Consider the following 16,664-nt stretch of genomic DNA (forward strand, 5'->3'; position numbering starts at 1 on the left):
TCCGCACACTTAACCACTACACCAAACTGGAGTAGAACTAGGATCTGGAAGACTCATGTTCAGACCAATGTTCCCTCTAAGTTGTGGAGTCTTGTGAGCAAAAATTCTACTTTGTGAGCTACTGACATTAAAGTTGCAAGCTACTGGCATTAGTTGTGAGCTACTGCATAAATTGTGCTCTGGGGTCATCCTTCCTGAGCTAAGACAAAAATGTGTGAGCTGGAGGCTACAAATCTGTGAGCTAGCTCACGCTAACTCAGCTTAGAGGGAACACTGGTTCAAACCCCTGCGCTGCCAGAAAGCTTGTTAGGTAATCTTGGCTTTCAGCTGTAACTTATTTCATAGATACAATGGAAGTAGGAAGAATCGTACAGACTGCCCTGAACTTCTTGGGGGAAGAGTTTGATAACAGTGTACTAAATAAATACCCCATCACCATTTCATTTTGGTGGTATTCTAGGCCCCTGTATACTAAATAGGGGGGAGGGATGTTCATTTTCATTCATAACTGTGATCTATAATTATGACATGTTTTTGATTTGTTTTTTTTTATTTAAGAAGAACAAAATGGTGTTTTATTTTTATATCCTTGCTGTGTGTTCCTTCCTTGGGAAGATTAAAGTTCACAGCTGGTTGCCTAGCTGTGGATGAAATATTCCTGAAATCTGTAGCCCTGATGTCAGTTTCTGATTTTAAAGCCAGCAGGGGGGTTATTGCAGTGTGCCAGCAGCTTTTTAATAGTACTTCACCCCTTCACTGTAAAGACTTCTCTCTGATCTGACTTCTAAAAATAAAATTTCCAGAAATGCTTAAAAAATAAATAGGCAGCTGGGGAAATGTTTGAAATGTTTTGTTTTGTTTTTTTAGCACAAAGAAAAGTAGATCTTCCCATTGTATTCTATATATCTGAAGTGTCCATGTTATCCATATTCAGCATAGTTTATTATGGTGGCAGATAAATTGTGGGTTGAAAGGCTTGCCTGATTGCAGGAAGAAAGATGTGGGTAGATAATGTTTAGACTCCATGCTATTCTTGGAAAACAACTTCTTAGTTCAGTTCAACTTTACTCAGTAAGGGGCAATTGCTAAATGGCAGTCTGGCATAGTGGTTGGAGTCTGGGACCAGGACCTGGGAGACCCAGCTTCAAACCCTTACTCCACCACCAGATGACCTTGAGCCAGTCACTTACTCTCAACCAGCACACCTCACAGGCTCCTCGTGAAGACAAAGTGGGGAAGAAGCCCATCCACATTCAAGTTCCTTGACGGAATGATGAGATAAAAATGGGCCAGTTTAGCAGCAACAACATGTAGAAGCTTGCCAATCACCTCCTTACACACTGTCTGCTCTGTGGAGCAGTCGTATAGGAATTGCTTAGCTTGGACTAGGATTTCCAAGTCCAATTAATGAAATATCTAGGGACTTTGGGGGTGGAGCCAGGAGACATTGGGGTGGAACCAGGAGCAAGGTTGTGACAAGCATAACTGAACTCCAAAGGGAGTTCTGGCCATCACATTTAAAGAGACTGCACACCTTTTAAATGCCTTCCCTCCCTTGGAAATAGTGACGGATAGGGGCACCTTCTTTTCAGGCTCATAGAATTGTACAACCCCCTGTCCAAACCTTTTGAAACTTGGAGAGTATTTTGAGGAGAGGCACTGGATGGTATGCTGAAAATTTGGTGCCTCTATCTCAAAAATCAGCTCCCCCCTCCAGCCCCAGATATTACTGATCAATTCTCTATTATACCCTATGGGAATCAGTCTCCATAGGGAATAGTAGAGTGCCCAGCAGACATTTCCCTCCCCCTGCTTTCTGATGGAAGCAGGGGGAGGGCCTCCAAACCGGGGGACACCCTGCCCCCACCTGGGGATTGGCAACCCTAGCTTGGACACAGCTGGGATCAAGCTAGACCAAGCCAAGGGGTAAGCTGATGCCCACTGTTTCTGCTGTCTGGGCCTGAACCAAGGGCCTCTGCAGCCATGCCTGTGTCTCCAGAATCTGGCTCGCTCCTGGCCACCAGCAACTGATTGGGAATTTTCCCAGGGAGTTTAAGAGGCCAACCCTCCCCTCTTCTGTGGCAGTTCTGAAAATGCCATGCATGGAAGGGCTGCTACTGTTCACCATGATAGGAAGCAAAATCTGCATATACGTATCTGTTATAGCCAATGTTCCCTCTAAGCTGCAGTGTCGTGTGAGCAAAAATTCTACTTTGTGAGCTACTGGCATTAAAGTTGTGAACTACTGCATAAGTTAGTGTGCTCTGAAGCTATTTTTCCTGAGCTAGGACAAAAATATGTGAGCTGGAGGCTAAAAATCTATGAGCTAGCTCACGCTAACTCATCTTAGAGGGAACACTGGTTATAGTAGCGAAAATGTTCCAAACATGGGACTTTAAGAATTTTTACCTGCACTGGTGATCCTCCCTGCCTACATGCATCTGTCTAAATTGGAGCCCCATAAAATTCCACAGTAACTGGGAGGACAAAAAGAAGACCTGAACTAAAAAGCATCTCATTAAAGGTACTTGAAATTTATAGTGCAGAACAGATAGCAACATACACCCCGTGTTGTCAGATCCTCTGCATCTTCTTGTGTAAGTCAGCAAGAGACTTGTAAACAGCAGGAAGAACAGTGACCGCAATTGCTAAGCAATTCAGTCACCAATTCTGGAGTGCAGTAATGATCTTGGTTTGTTTGTTTGTTTTTCACATGAGAAGAAAGGGTGGGGAATATTTATAAGCGTGTTGACTTTATTTTATTATATATGCCATGGCAGGATTCTTTAGATCAGTTTCTGAAACAACTGGAAGAAGAGAAGTCAAGTCTTCGGAACCAGCTGAAAGATCATGAGCTCAGATTGAAGCAAGAAGCGAAGGTCTGCATTTTGGCATAATCACCTCTCTCAGGCACTTCTAAAGTATCTTCTTTGCCAACTGACATGTTGTCGACTACAGTAATGATGAGAAGAACATAATAATTGCATACGGTATCTTTAAAACCCATTAATTCTGTGCTATGATTGTTCTCTAACCTCTTCTCAACTCTGCTTTTGCTAACCAGTTATCTCTTGTTTGGAATTTAGGCTTACCATAAAGCTAATGATGAACAGCGTGCATTCTTAGCAGTGATTTCGCAGGTAAGTCCAGCAATCTCTGTAGCCTAATGAGAAAACATTTTATCCTAAGCTGATTGCTACTGTTTTCCTCCCTGGACTTTTCTTCTCTATTTTAAGCTGCTTTTGCTCCAAACCAGAGCTCTAAAAAGCTAAGACTGACTCAGATGGACTGCTAGGGAGGGGCTGTTGACGGCTCTTCTTATCTTTTTGTTCCTGTAGATGTACTGGTTGAATCTGTGTAGTCACAGTGCTTCCAATTTACTGCTCAGATCAGTTTCTGTGCTCCCATTCATCTGCTGCACTGAAGCTTAATGCTGATAGACTCGTTTCCATGTGTTCAGTTTTAAGAAAAATTAGTGAAATCATTTCTCTATTTAGAAATGTCCCTCTTGGATACTGTCATGTCTTATGGGACTTAGCTTCATCACTCTTATGAAATTTGTTTTTATTTATTTTCAACATCATGCAGTTTGTGTTTGCTGAAGATTGATTATAACTGGAGGCCAAGTCTGTGAACCCCTCTACCCAGCATTTTTAACAGCTTTGCAAGGCTTTATTTGGATTAGGGCTTTTGTGTGTGTGTGTGTGTTCATAGTTTTAATGATTGAAATTGACCAAGCATAGTTTTAGTGATTGAAATTGACCCCCCCCTCCGAAAGGCTAAGACTGCCCATATTTTTTCCCCTTCTGGACTAATAACAGCCCTGGACAAATGATTTTGTTCAACAAAACTATAAGAGCATAGGGAAGGATTAACACTTTATGTCTCCCATACCACTACCCTCATCCAAATTGGGTCCCATGCAACTGCTATGTCCCTTTGGGGGGTGGGGAGAGGACAGAAACTGCTGGTGAGATCCATTTGTGGAAGTTCCAACATCTTGCCTGATTTGGCCATTGGCTGTTGTTGATCTTTAGTTGACTTCATATACTGAAGTTCTTAGAAATTTTAAAATGTAACTGTGGGCCAAACTAGACATGACAGTGGTCTTGCAGCCGCAACAAGGATGACAGCACCAATTTAAAGTCATTTAAAAATGCCATGAGGGGCTGATTGTGACCTGGCATGGCAGGTTGTGGCACTCTTTTGGTCCCCTCCAGCACCTTACCAAGTGCTAAAATGGCTGCAGTCTGCCCCCCCACCACACCTGCACTTGAAAAGTCATGAGGCAGGGGAAGAAGAGCTCCACACTACAGCCCAAAGTTGAATCAGACCATCACAGTGCATTTAAATGAATTTAAAATGGCAGTAGTGCCCTTATGGTAGCCATGAGGACACCCTCACATCTAGTTTGGCTCTGTGCTTAGTCACAAAGCCACACTCAAGTCTGACAACTCAAAAGAGGAAAAAAGGAGGATCCCCTTTTAAAAAATAATAATCGCACCATAACTTCTGTAAAATTCTGGAATTGTTCCTGAATACAAAATATTGAAAAATAAATCTAATATTATGCCCTAATTTCTTCTAGTAATTAACTGAAACACTGCTTTTGCACCAACACTGTGTTCAGCCAAAAACTGCAATTCTACAAAAACTGGTTAGTACGCATACCTGTATTTATAATACAAATACATAGAAAGAAATCAATCCAGCTTTCTTCCATTTTATAAGAATGTCCTTGGTTGAAATTCTTATATAATACAGGCCTCCGGATGAGCGGCTACTTAAAAGCCTGAGTCAATAATGTTGGAGGTTGGGCAGTGGCCTTCCCCTGGCTGTACTAAGCACCTAAGCACTTTTCCAACTAATGGTTTTGGAAAAAGAAGGGGGGGGTTAAGAGTCACCCATATTTTCCTCTTCTCCCTCTAGCCTTACTCCTTCCAGCATCAGGAGCTAAGGTACAGCATGTGCTCATTGGCAGACTTCCAACCCTTTTCTAACATCCATCCCATCACCTGCAGCAGCTAAGGCCCTGCCATCTTATGATAGGACTTCATCCTATTAGAGTCTGGAGCAGTCACCATCACTCTCCCAGGGAAGCTTTCCTCTTAAAGATCTGCTCTGGTACCTAGCTCTGCCTGGGCTATAGGTGGTCAGGCCTGGCCTCCCAGAGATTGTCCACCACCAGTCCTTCTATTTGCTGTTTCTCAGCCCACTACTCTGGCCTGACAACATGCTGGCTCCCAGAAGCTCAAGCCAGGGCTACTGCTGTAGCTCTACCCAGTTCCCCCCTCTCAAAGTCAGGGTAAGAGTGAGATGAGAAGAACTCGCTCTGCCTGCAGAACACCCAGCACTGGTGTCAATGTCTTCCCCCCCCCCCCTGCCCACCTCTCGGAGCTGCCACCTGTTTGCGCAGAGGGCAGAGCCCATACCACTCAGTACACAATATTATTTTAGTAAACATTTCAGGAGAACCTGTTGCAGTAAAATTATTCACATTAGAGGAGGGGTTGTGGCTTAGTGATAAGCACATTTTCTGCATGAGAAATTCAGTCTCTGACATATCCCATTAAAGGGTCTCAGCAGACATTTGGAGAGACTTTTGTATTCCTGAACCCCCTTGACTGCTGGTCAGAGGACGTGAAGTTGAGCTAGATTACTTCATTTAAGGCATCTGGCCTGTAGCAATGACATCTCTTCAGATTCAGATAGGTATCCTTTAGACAGTCCTATTGATACAGACCAATGTTTGCTTAGGTTTCTGTACAATCAACAACTTAACATACTGAATGCTGTTTTGCAATGGTGGACTCATTGCATAGAAAGTGACATGGTTGAAAAAAGGGGAGTGGCCTCAGACTGATATAAACAGGTAAATTCTGCAACATTCTAAGCTGTTGCTAGATAAACTAGAACTCCCATGCACACCCCAACTTTTCTTCTCCCCCTGCAGTTTGGATTGCTCTATGCTGGAATGATGCCCTTTAATAGAAAGTAAGCTTCATGCCCCACAGTTGGACTGGCAAGGGCCAAACCTTTCCATTTGCAGACATTACAAGTAATCTGCATGCCTTAGATGATGGGTTGGATCCAGCACTTGGGGGACACAAAGTTTTCCCACCCGCCGCAGTTCTTTCTAGTCCTGTGAGAGTTTATTACCAAAGATCACAGGACCCACTTGAACTAATTGCCACATGGAGCAGGAGACTGCAGTGGAAAAGGAGTCTGATTCAGTATAGGCATTGGTCTGATTCAGTATAAGGTAGTTTCAGGAGTCCATGAACATGACTTGTGCATCATATTTCCACTAGTGATGAAGCACTATAACCATTTTGGGTTACAGATCTTGTTTGAGAGATGAAATGAACAAATTCCTCAGTTTTGATTTTTCTGCTACTTGGTGTTGCTTTGACTTCATGCGTATACCAAATTTCAGGATTCTCTCTTGTCAGGAAATACCTCTCCCTAACAATATTCCCACATATGGGTTTATTCAGTGAGGAAGTAAATAATATGTAATTTAGAATGAATGTAGAATTCTAAAGAAAGAGATTCTTCTCTTTTATTGTTCTAAGGAAGCCATTTCTTAAATAGTGTGAAAAGTAATGGCTTATAAAGATACTTCACTATACCATAAATAAACAACTGTCATTCATCTTATTGTCTACCACAGCACAGAAAAGGGGAAGCTTGTAATTAGCTGTGTTTCTATGTATTTAACCAGCAAGCAAATGGTTTACTCTGTATAATTATCTCTGTCTTATGGAATGAGGTAAAATTGCTGGAAAATGGTTCCTTTTGCTAGGCTAGCTTGGTACTGGCATATTTATGTTTTGTCGTTATTAAGAGGTGTGCTGAAGATGAAAAAGAGGGTGGTGTGTGGGGAGTCACACATTCTGCTTTGTGTGTGTGTGTATTTTTCCTCTGTCTATTCAGCAGCACCCTTCAACATGTCCAAAATAACTGGTGCAATACAGCTGTAATTAGATGCACCTAAGCTCACTCTAGAAATCATTGAAATTTTACTATTAAAAATGTTCATGTTTTAATTTCAGAATGCAGTTTGTGAGGTTATTCCCTATGCCAATGGTAGATTCATTTGTTTAGAGGGGGGAAAGAGGTTGTCATTGTCATGGAAGGCAGCTCATTCCAGAACCTACAAATACCCCTCCCCTTAAATGTCATGGTTTTATTTTATTTTTTAAAGAACTGTCATGAATTTGGATTTAAACCAACATCCTTCACTCACTGCAGAATGTTTAGGGATTCAGCTTAATTTTCATTTCATTAGGCAGTTTTCTGAAAAGGCAGCATTTCATAAGACATACTGTACATTTAGGTCCTTGACTTAGTATAGAGCTTGGTACTATTGTGTACTTTGGTGCCTGCTTTGAACCACATCAGCTCTCCATATTGCATCTCAAACAGCTTTTAAAAGTTTCATGTGGTTTAAAGAAAAACAAACAAACAAATCTTTCTAATGCAGTGGTAGAATGTTAGTGTGGCAACACTGCATTTAAAATGCTGCAGGTTTGAAACAGAGCAAATTACTAGTGACTGGGGTAGGAGGACTGGAGGAGAGGAACAAAAGAAGAAAATTGCCAATCTGTGCTTGCTCACTCATTTACACACACACACACACACACACACACACACATAGTTTAAGGCATGGCCAAGTTGTGCACATTGGACCTTTTGTGCTTTACGGTTGCCAACCTCCACGTGGGGCCTGGAGATTTCACATTTTTACAACTGATCTCCAGCTGGCGGAGATCAGCTCCCCTGGAGAAAATGACTGCTTTGAAGGGTGGACTCTATGGCACTGTACCATACTGAGGCCCCTCCCCTTCCCAGGGCCAGATCTGGGGGGGCAGAGGGGGGTGCTGTCACCAGGCGCTGACAGCGAGGGGGCGCCAAATTGGGTATGCAGTCCATTGTATTCTATGGGACCATAAGATAGAATGGTCCATAAGGGGGCGTCATCTTTTAATTCTCCCCCCAAAAAATGTAGATTCAGTACTGCCCCTCCCCAAATCCCACCCTCTCCAAGATCCACCCCCAAAGTCTCCAGGTATTTTCCAGCACAGATCCGGCAACCCGAGTGCTAAACGGGTTGCCCAACTCTGCTTTAGAGTAAAGATTTTGTCTTTTTAATTCTTAATAAGTATTACTTGGTATTTCTGTTTATTTTTTATGAGTTGTAGATTTTCTGGGCTGTTTATTATTCCCCACAGTATATCTAGCTTTCAGCTATTGATATCCATGAACATTTTTTTCACTTATGGAAGCTAGGTATGGAAAACATCAGAGACAAAATTTCGTTTGCAGGCGTTCACCACTTATATTCCAATCTAACCATTCCAATATGTAGAAACTGGAAGAAAAAAGGCATTGCCTGCTGGTGTTTGGGGACTCACTGAAAGATGTTATTCCAGTCATGTGAAGGCATTCCATCCATCCATAGTTTGCCACATCTACATTCCATTCCATCTCTCCATATTTTGCCACATCTACAGTTACAGACAATTCTGCATTTATGTTAAACCATCTAGCTTCCTTCTGTAGTGATTGCAGTAAATTAGAAATTGGAATTTTTAAAAATAACTGCTGAGAATAAAAAATCAGGGGTGACTTGCTTACCTGTTTCACAATGGAGTAATGCATCAGCTTCATGCAGAGTGCTTGATTTGGTGCAGAGGCAACATTTCTTGGTGTCTTAATAATGTCTTTAATTCAAAGCTAATGATGATGAGTGTTCAACTATGGTTACATCTGGAAAGGAAAAAGAAGTATATCCCTTTCCATCAGCAGAGGGCAAGAGGGGTCTGCCCACTTGAGTAGTGGAAGCATGGAAACCTGAGAGAAGAAGATGACTGCAGATTTATATCCCACCCTTCTCTCTGAATCAGAGACTCAGAGTGGCTTACAATCTCCTCTATCTTCTCCCCCCACAACAGACACCCTGTGAGATGGGTGGGGCAGAGAGGGCTCTCCAGCAGCTGCCCTTTCAAGGACAACTCCTGTGATAGCTATGGCTAACCCAAGGCCATGCCAGCAGCTGTAAGTGGAGGAGTGGAGAATCAAATGCGGTTCTCCCAGATAAGAGTCTGTACACTTAACCACTACACCATACTGGCACAAGAGAGACTTGTGATCTTTCAGCCCTGGATAAGAGATCAGCAAACGATATAGCCATTGTGCAGATCGCTGTGTATTCTTAAGGCTTGAAATTCCAAGCATGTGGTTTAGTTAAATACTAAAATCATAGTGATCATGGTGATCATTTTTCCTAAGATCTCTGCATAGATTGTGTCATGAATCATTCTTATACCAAACAATGAAAATGTACCGGATTTATAGAACTGCACAGCTTCACATACAAGGAGGGTTGTGCTAAAGATCTCTGTCAAACAAGGCTGTATTACTTTCCAGCTTGCGTGTGGAGTTAAGAATTGGTATGTATTTACTTCTGCAGATATCAGGATCATTGAGATCATCTGAGAGGCAGAAAAAGGATGAAGTAGAAATCAAGAGGGAAAACCAAATTCTGAGGTATTTATTTATTTATAAAATTTATACCCCACTTTTCTGCCCTCATCAGGGCAAAAAAGGCAGCTAATAAATTAAAAGCATATCCTATAAAAACATGTGATGGCACCCATTAAAACTAACTTTAAAACTTATTTTCTTGGCATTCAATCCACAAGCATTGGAATTGATTTGGACATGGTTCTTCCACATGTGTGGCTTCCCTCTGCATTTTCAGAGTTGTGGAGTCAGTTTTTCTTCCATGTGTGCTTTAAATAAACTGGATTTTCAAGGGAGAGTGCTTTCATCATCAGTTGCATCACTGCACCCCTCCTCCTTTATTTTTTGCTCATGTTTATGTTTATATCATTGCTGAATTTTTTAAAAAACTGAAAATGAACATATGCTTACAGACAAAGAGAGTGTGAGGGAGCTCCATTGACACATGCAAGGCTGTTGAGGGAAATGGGTAGCATTCCTGCGGGACGGGGAGTGCTGCAGCTGGCTATTGGTGAAGATCTGTGCCTGCCTGTCTTTGCACCAGGAAATTTAGATGGGGAGCCATTCCCATCTGTTCATGAACTGTATGGGAAGTGCTGTGTCCCTTTCAAATTATGCTTCTGGTCCTGGAAGTGGCCACCTTGCCCCCACCAGGATTTTTGCATTTTAAAAGAATCGACACTAAAATATTGTTATGTCAATATACCATTGTAATTATTTTTTAAAGTATTTACCTCCTTCCCTCACAGAGATACAAGGGGTAAGAAAACATCTCCACAAGAAGAGGAGGAATTTGGTTTTATGCTCTGCTTTTCTCTACCTTAAAGAGTCTCAAACTGGTTCACACAAAATATACATAATTGGCTCCTTCCATTTTCCAGCTCTGTAGATTCTGTTATATAGGCAACAATCCCAACTTCTTCAACAATTCCAACTTAGTTCATAGCATTCCTGGCATCTTCAAACACCCCCTTCCCCAAAATACTCTGGGATTCTGAAAGGGCAGCATTTCATGAGGCAGGTGTTTAGATCCATGACTTATGATATAGAAGAGTCTGGTACTGTTGTATAGAGTTTCCTCTGATGCCTTCCAGAGAACTATGTTAGCCTCTTTGTACCACATCACTTCCTTGTATCACAGTCTAACATACTGTCAGAATATTAGTGTGGTAATGTTGCATATAAAATGTTCCATATTTTAAAAGGAACAGATTATATAGTAATTTGAGGGGAATGGGGAAGAGGAAGGAAAGAAGGAAATCATAATGAGGGCCTCAAGGCCACCTTGAGTCTAAGGGGATAAGATGAGACATAAATATTTTAAAGTCTTGGCCTCAGTCTTTCACATACAGCATGGTGGAAGCTGCTTCCCCATGGTGCGAAGCAGTCCTGTGTGTGTGAATGTTTGAACCATGTGGGAAAGATGATCACACAGGTTTGTCTCTTCTGACTGGCACCTCAGTTAAGGGGATTTTGTCAATTCATATGGAGTTGGTCCATGTGAACAAGCATATTATACATTTTGTTCACATTTCCAACAAATCATTACATATTCTGCAGACAGGCTTTACGTTGACTGTGAAATAGCTTATTATTACATTATACAATATGGCATGTGTGACATTTTTCTACTTAAACCTGAATCCAAAAAAAGGTCATTTTTCTCTCTTCTTCCAACCCTAAGCCTTCCACCACATATTAGCAGAAATTTCTTTAAATATATTAAAGATAGCATAATTGTGCTATCTTCTTATATGACATGGATAATTTTAAAATGGCATTTTGCCACATCCTTATTGCTTCAGGTATATTAGTAAAAGTCAAACCTGGACTTTTAATTACACAGGTGCTGCAGAAAGCTTTCCAGATTATTAAATGTTCATAATGGAAGAGAAAGCCAATCCTTTTGAGGAGGCTGATAATACAAAACAGATCTGAAGTATAGGGTTGTTGGTGTGCCAAGTTTAAATTTAGAGTAAATAATTACTAGATTAACAACTGGCCATGGAATTACAATACCGTATCCCATTATAAAAACTAAATCCATCTATTTTGTTTTTGTAACCTTCATAGTTAAGCTATTCACAGATAAAATGCCTGTTGGTCAAAAGCCTGGTGCCAAACTGAATAAATCAATTTATATTAAATCAGAAATATCAGTAGCGCAATAGAGATGACATTTTGAAACTATTTAATGAAAATCGATGTACCATGAATAATAAAGAACTCAGATGAACAATAAATTGTTTGGAACATAATCTTAAGAGGTACACATAATTTAAAAAACGTGCTTACAGTGTTGTATATGTACAGGAACAACTAAAAACTGTGGCCAGTTTCCAAAGAGCTATTTTAGGCACAGCCAGTGAGATTTCTGACTCTTCTTTAAACAGCACACCACTATTCCATATTACACATTCCTTTTGAAAGGCCCCTCAAGTTCTAACAGGGGTGCCATGTAACATTTTGGATCTACGGTTTGAAAACACAAGACAGACGTTCCCTTGGGGCAGCAGAATTGAGAACACATATCATATTCTATTAGGTTTCCAACTCTATTGCTTTTCCTAAACTAGCCCACCAGACCATAGAGATACATGTAGAAGTAGCGGTTTGTATGTTTGTGTAAAGTGCCATCAAGTCTCAGCTGATTTATGGTGACCCCAGCAAAGGACTTCAAGGCAAGTGAGAAGCAGTGGTGCTTCACCATTGCCTTCCTCTGCAGAGTCTTCTTTAGTGATCTCCCTACCAAGTACCAACCCTGCTTAGCTTCTGAGATCTGATGAGATTAAGCTATGGCATGCTGCCTTCCCTCCCAAGCAGTGCTTTAAAACTTGCTGAATTCATGAATCCCAGGCATACATGTCAACCAGTTCACAAGAGCAGTTTGGATGTGGATCTCTGCAACAGATCATCCACTCTGAAAACAATCCAAGAGCCAGTTTGGTGTAGTGGTTAAGCGTGTGGATTCTTTTCTGGGAGATCTGGGTTTGATTCCCCACTCCTCCACTTGCACCTGCTGGAATGGCCTTGGGTCAGCCATAGCTCTGGCAGAGGTATACAGCCAAAGGCATCCATGTCAATAGAGACCTCAATAATTAAAATGACTTATATAATGAAAAGTTACTTATAGTCAAAGAACATATATAAAGTGCAAGTAGGAACCACCCCCATACACAGTTCAATTACTCATAGCTGATAGTTCATTCTTTCAACTTCAGAATCCGGGATGTGGTATAATAAACCGTAGAGTAGAATAGAGTCCAATGCTCCAAATCTTCTAGCCAGTGGAAGAGATGAAAGCAGCAAGGCAAAAGTATGCAACAGGGATGCGTTTAATGCCCTGTTTTTAGTGACAGTCAAATGAAAACAGAAGCCAGTTTAGACAGAGATTCACCCTTCTTTTCATAGTAATAACAATATTGTTGGCACAGCAGAAAATGTGAGGACAAATGTTTGGTGTCTCTTCTTGCTCAGCCTTATTGAGTTGTGCTGAATTACATTCACATTTATGAAGGTTTCATGTGGAGGAGTAGAGAATCTAACCTCCAGATTAGAGTCCACCACTCTTAACCACTACATTACCCTGGCTTTCAATGTGGGGATACTCACCCTATGGAAGCCCTGTTGCTGTTTCACTACACTGGCAGCTGCAGAAGCAATGGGACTTCCACAGGAGAACATCACCACGTGGAAAAGCCCAGTGTCTGGAGGAGTTTCTGGGCATTTAAGCAGACAAGGATTTCTAGCCCTCTTGCTACTTCTGGAAGATGGTACAATAATGGAGATTCTCAAAAGTAAGATTAGCATGCTTTCTGAACAGCTGGTTTAGGAATGTAAAATTATTAGACCCATCTGTTCAGAATAAATACACTGAAATATTTTCAGCTCTTGGTATGCATCTAGCTTTCCTTTCGTCATCCTTTCCACTGAGGCATTCTCCTTCATTTAGGATACACAAAATACCAAAATGTACAAACTCTTCAGCTTTGTAGATTTAGTTAGTTACCTTCAGGAGTTCCCAAGTTTTGGTGGGTCTTGGTGATCCACAGCCATTATGTAGTTCCTCCATTAGCCTATGCAGAGAACTTAAGGAAGAATTTGTTTATTATTTCATTAAAGTTTCCCTCACAACAGCCCAGAGAAGTCACCTAGGTTGAGAGATAATGATTTTGCTACATGTGCCTGAGGATTTGGGAAAGATTAGTGTCTTCTTGCTCCCAGTACATGGGTGCTGCTCTCAAGTCCCTCATGATGCATGAAAGATTCTGGTTCTCTCCAGGACTCTTTTTTTGTAGCAAGAACTCCTTTGCATATTAGGCCATACACCCCTGATGTAGCCAATCCTCCTGGAGCTTACAGTAGGCCCTTTAAAAGTCTTGCAGGATTGGCTACATCAGGTGTGTGTGATCCAATATGCAAAAAAGTTCCTGCTACAAAAAACAGCAACCCTGGTTCTCTCACTTAATGTTATGGAGGGAGGCAGTTCCCAGAATTAAATGCAAGAGCAGCTGCCATAGTAATGTTACATGGAAGAGGGGGAGAGAATACAGATATCTTAAATAAACATCTCCCCTCTCCCCACTCTAGTTTTTATCTCTATGAATTTTGTTTCTGTTAAGTCATATAGATGATGAAGTTCTCTGTGTGCCTTAGAAGGCAAACCACAGGAAAAGGCAAACCACAAGCTGCACTCAGATGTCGCAGACAAACCACAATTTGTTTATGGAATGGAAAAAGCTTGACCTCTTTGGGCTTGCATATTCCACCACCCCCCCCCCCCCCTGTGTGCTGCACCTGAGACAGAAGACTTCATTCTCTTTCAGCTCCTGAAATTAATTCAGATATCACAATAGATTAGGATTCAATCACAGGCTTCTTAAACCAGGAAATCTTCCCTCTTGGCATGCAAGTGGAGAAAGGGGGCAGAGATCAATGATTACAAGAGGGAAGGCAGGATATAAATGTTTTAATACGTAAATAAATACAAACTCTTCTGTGATGGAGGTGCTACATTCTTTCTACATTCTTCTGTGATGGAGGTGCTACATTATTTCCAGGGCAGTAATTCCTATTCTCCCAAGTAGGTGTTCTCTCCGGACCTGGCCAAGCATTTAAGGAATCCTGAATTGGCACCATCTAGGATTTCATGTACTTTGAATAAGAACATAGGAGAAGCCATGTTGAATCAGGCCAATGGCCCATCCAGTCTAACACTCTGTGTCACACAGTGGCCAAAAAAACCCCAGATGCCATCAGGAGGTCCATCGGTGGGGCCAGGAGACTAGAAGCCCTCCCACTGTGCCCCCCAAGCACCAAGAATACAGAGCATCACTGCCTCGGACAGAGAGTTCCAACAATATGCTGTGGCTAGTAGTCACTGATGGACATCCACTCCATATGCTTATCCAATCCCCTCTTGAAGCTGTCTATATTTTTTTTTGGCTCTTAAGAATATATTTTTCTGGCTGTTAAGATGAATAGGATGTAATGTAATGTAATGTAAAATTTTATTTATATCCCGCCCTCTCCCGCCGAAGCAGGCTCAGGGCGGCTAACAGCATTTCAAGTAAACAATACAGTATTAAAAACATTAAATTCACATTAAAATTCACATTAAAATCAATCAATAATTAAAACATTCCTAAATCAACACTGGCGGTAACCGTTATTAATCTGGTGGTAAACATTAATTCAGTTATTGGTGAACGCCTGTTTGAAGAGGGCGGTCTTGCAGCCCCTGCGGGACTGGTCTAAGTTCCGCAGGGCCCGCACCTCCTCTGGGAGTTTGTTCCAGAGTTGTGGGGCCGCAACTGCTCTAAACCGTATTATTCCAATGCTGTAAAATTGCTTGGAAATTACTTTTCTTAAATTAAAGTGGTCTGTCAGCCTTCAGGAAAGTCCTTTTTATTTATTAATCCTAATTTTTAACACTCACATGCCACCCTGTCTCACAGAATCTGAGGCAGTAATGAATACAATAGTACTGTGGCAGCATGTAGTAAAACATAATGCATATGAGCAGTTTTAATTTCTGCACCAGCTCAGACATGTATTTCCGAACTTTCTTCTCACTTATGTTTCAGAGGAAAGTGTAATATTCCAAAGAATCAAAGAATCTTGGACCCAAAGAAAGGACCAATTAAGAAGACTGCAGGAGTGAAGCATCTTCCCAAACTGAAACTCTGACTACTGTTTCCAAAGATTTTGATTTGTTTATTCTCCCACATATCGAATTAAATGTATTATTTTAAGACAGAATGTATATTAAAGTTGCAGTTCTAACCACAGAAGCAAATAACTTCTGAATATCACTCAGATTGCATACAAGGGTGCATTTGCACCAGGTGTTTGAGGCATGATTTGTCCTTGAACCTACTGCAGATAACTGTTGCTATATGAATGCCATAGATCAGAACCTTTACATCTTTGACCCTGTGGGACAATCTGCTGCAACTGATGGATTGATTCCTTCTGTCATTGCAGAAGAAGAAGAAGATGTCTTTGAGTCACAACAGGCTCATAGCGACCGCATCCAGGGGCCTTCTAGGCAAGAAATGAGCAGAGGTGGCTTGCCATTGCCTTCCTATGTAGAGCACCTCCAGTGATGTTTCAGAGGGGATGTTAAAACATTGTTCATTGGGCTTTTAGGATATCTTTCTAATAGTTTTCTGATTTGTTTTTAGTTATTATTCTAGACTGTTTTTTAAATCTTGTTTTTATTAATCTTCCTGTTTATTTCTTGATCTTGAACATTCAAGAAAAGCTGAGCATTCCAAGAAAACTGATAGTGATAAAAGAGCTCATTTCCCTAATCTGAGATCATGGGGCCTTGATACAAATTCCTAGTCAGCTGTGGTCCACTAGATCAACTTCTATCTTGCAGCCTTTTCTACTTCTCAGGATTGCAATAAGGATAAAATGAGAAAAGTACACAGCCCTGAAGGAAGGACATAGTACAAATGTAATACATGAAGCTATCACATGAAGCGTCAATCAACAAGTGACAAATACTCAGGTGAACTGGCTTCAGGGACTGCCTGTTGAGCAACTTGAGTTTCCATAACTGTGTCACAAAGGAGAGGAGGGGAAGCTTGGCCCAGGGCTGACTTTTTCAGTGGCAACCCTGTTTTCAT

At 41.3% G+C, this 16,664-nt stretch overlaps 1 protein-coding gene across 1 annotated transcript in view; it reads left to right on the forward strand.

Moving 5' to 3' along the window:
- CCDC169 (coiled-coil domain containing 169) overlaps positions 1–15,821 on the forward strand; it is a 28,643-nt gene extending 12,822 nt beyond the window's left edge. Inside the window, exons 5-8 of the mRNA XM_060234704.1 lie at positions 2,781–2,879; positions 3,087–3,140; positions 9,476–9,552; positions 15,615–15,821. Of these exons, the coding sequence (XP_060090687.1) occupies positions 2,781–2,879; positions 3,087–3,140; positions 9,476–9,552; positions 15,615–15,717 (333 nt within the window). The 3' untranslated portion in view covers positions 15,718–15,821. The remainder of the gene's footprint in view (positions 1–2,780; positions 2,880–3,086; positions 3,141–9,475; positions 9,553–15,614) is intronic.
- The last annotated feature ends 843 nt before the right edge of the window (positions 15,822–16,664 follow it).

This window comes from Heteronotia binoei, chromosome 3 (genome assembly GCF_032191835.1).
Source record: "Heteronotia binoei isolate CCM8104 ecotype False Entrance Well chromosome 3, APGP_CSIRO_Hbin_v1, whole genome shotgun sequence".
In the NCBI taxonomy this organism is placed as follows: domain Eukaryota; kingdom Metazoa; phylum Chordata; class Lepidosauria; order Squamata; family Gekkonidae; genus Heteronotia; species Heteronotia binoei.